The sequence below is a fragment of the Charadrius vociferus genome, unplaced genomic scaffold (genome assembly GCF_000708025.1).
Source record: "Charadrius vociferus isolate BGI_N301 unplaced genomic scaffold, ASM70802v2 scaffold1326, whole genome shotgun sequence".
Lineage (NCBI taxonomy): Eukaryota > Metazoa > Chordata > Aves > Charadriiformes > Charadriidae > Charadrius > Charadrius vociferus.
This window is the reverse complement of record NW_009648800.1, coordinates 14678-16030: the sequence shown is the minus strand read 5'-3', so window position 1 is coordinate 16030 and position 1353 is coordinate 14678. Positions and strand designations below refer to the sequence as shown.

The 1353-nt window shown below is 61.8% G+C and overlaps 1 protein-coding gene across 1 annotated transcript in view; it reads left to right on the top strand.

Moving 5' to 3' along the window:
* The window catches only part of LOC104288077 (mucin-19-like), a gene marked incomplete at its 5' end in the record, with an annotated part of 17509 nt that overhangs the window by 8167 nt on the left and 7989 nt on the right, over nucleotides 1–1353 (top strand). The window contains 3 exons of the mRNA XM_009886824.1: nucleotides 42–204; nucleotides 328–489; nucleotides 714–969. Coding sequence (XP_009885126.1) covers nucleotides 42–204; nucleotides 328–489; nucleotides 714–969 — 581 coding nt within the window. The remainder of the gene's footprint in view (nucleotides 1–41; nucleotides 205–327; nucleotides 490–713; nucleotides 970–1353) is intronic.

Genomic DNA, 1353 nt, shown 5'->3' with positions numbered 1-1353 from the left:
GTCCCCCCACCTCTAACCTCCCCCCCCAACCCTCTCCCCAGAGATCTGCTGGCAGCGAGCACCCAGGGAATACCGCGACTTCTACTACGCGGTGACCACGGAGGGCATCATCCACTGCATCACCAACTGCACGCCCAACATGCCGACCACCATGGATTGCCACTACGGCCAGTGCCACGTCACCCGGGCCGGTCCCCAGTGCTTGTGAGTGCCACCACCGTTGCCCACGGCCATGGGGGTTGGCCAGTGGAGGACTCTCCATCATCCCTACTCCCATGGCGGACGGTGGAAGGAGAGGGTGAACATGATCCTGTCTCCTTCCCACAGCTGCCAGGATGAAGCCCTGTACTGGTACACGGGTGACCAGTGTTCCGGGCGCGTCAGCAAGTTGGCCATGGGATTGGGGTTGGTGGCCACCGTGTTGCTCATCAGCTGTATCGTCCTCGCCGTGTTGCTGGTCAGGGGCCGCCGGAGGAAGTACAAGCTGAGGTAGAGGAGCCCAGATGCTTGGGTGGCCAGTTGCGGGGGGGGGAGTGTCTTCCAGTTTGGAGGAGGGTGTGGCACCAGGATGCTTTGGTTCCCAGTTGGGTGGGGGGGTCTTCCAGTTTGGAGGAGGGTCATCACCGGGACACTGGGGCTCTCTGGGGGGAAGACCCACTCCTCTGGTTCTCTGCCCCCCCCGACTCTGAGACACCTTCTTGCTGCCCACCCAGTGACTTTCCACCCTCCACTGGTGGCAACTGGTACGAGGCCGATGACTTCGCCTGGCTCTCGCCCGATGGTTTCCTCTACCGCAACATGGCAGCCGACAGCGCCCTCGCTGACCCCCAACGCCAGCTCAGGTTGACGGACGCCACCGCTTGGAGAAGACCCCCGAGCCATCCAACCGCCCCCCACCATCTCCCCAGAGGTGATGACCAGCAACGCAAATTCACTCCTTCGTTGGAGCTGGTGGATACCTCCAGCCCGGTACGTCTCCACCTTCTTCTCCAACAGCACCCACCAGCCTTCCCTGAGGACCGAGGACCCATGGGACACCTTCACCCCCCCTTCTCACCCCCTTCCTTCTCCTCCTTCTCCCCCACCAGATGAAGATCTCCAGGCCAAAACTCACCACCCAGCTATGATGGGGGGACACCACCCAACAGAGGGACACACCCCATCCCCCCGAAGCGGGAAGAAGAACAGAGAACCTCCTCAACCTCAACGCAATGGGTCCATCTCTCCCAAGAGGAGACCCCCAAATCCACCCGGCGTGGCCGGACCACCGGCATGCGGGTCGTGCCGAAAGCCGGAGCGAGATGGGGACAACCCTCCCCCCCCATATTATTTATTATTTATTGGGACAATGAA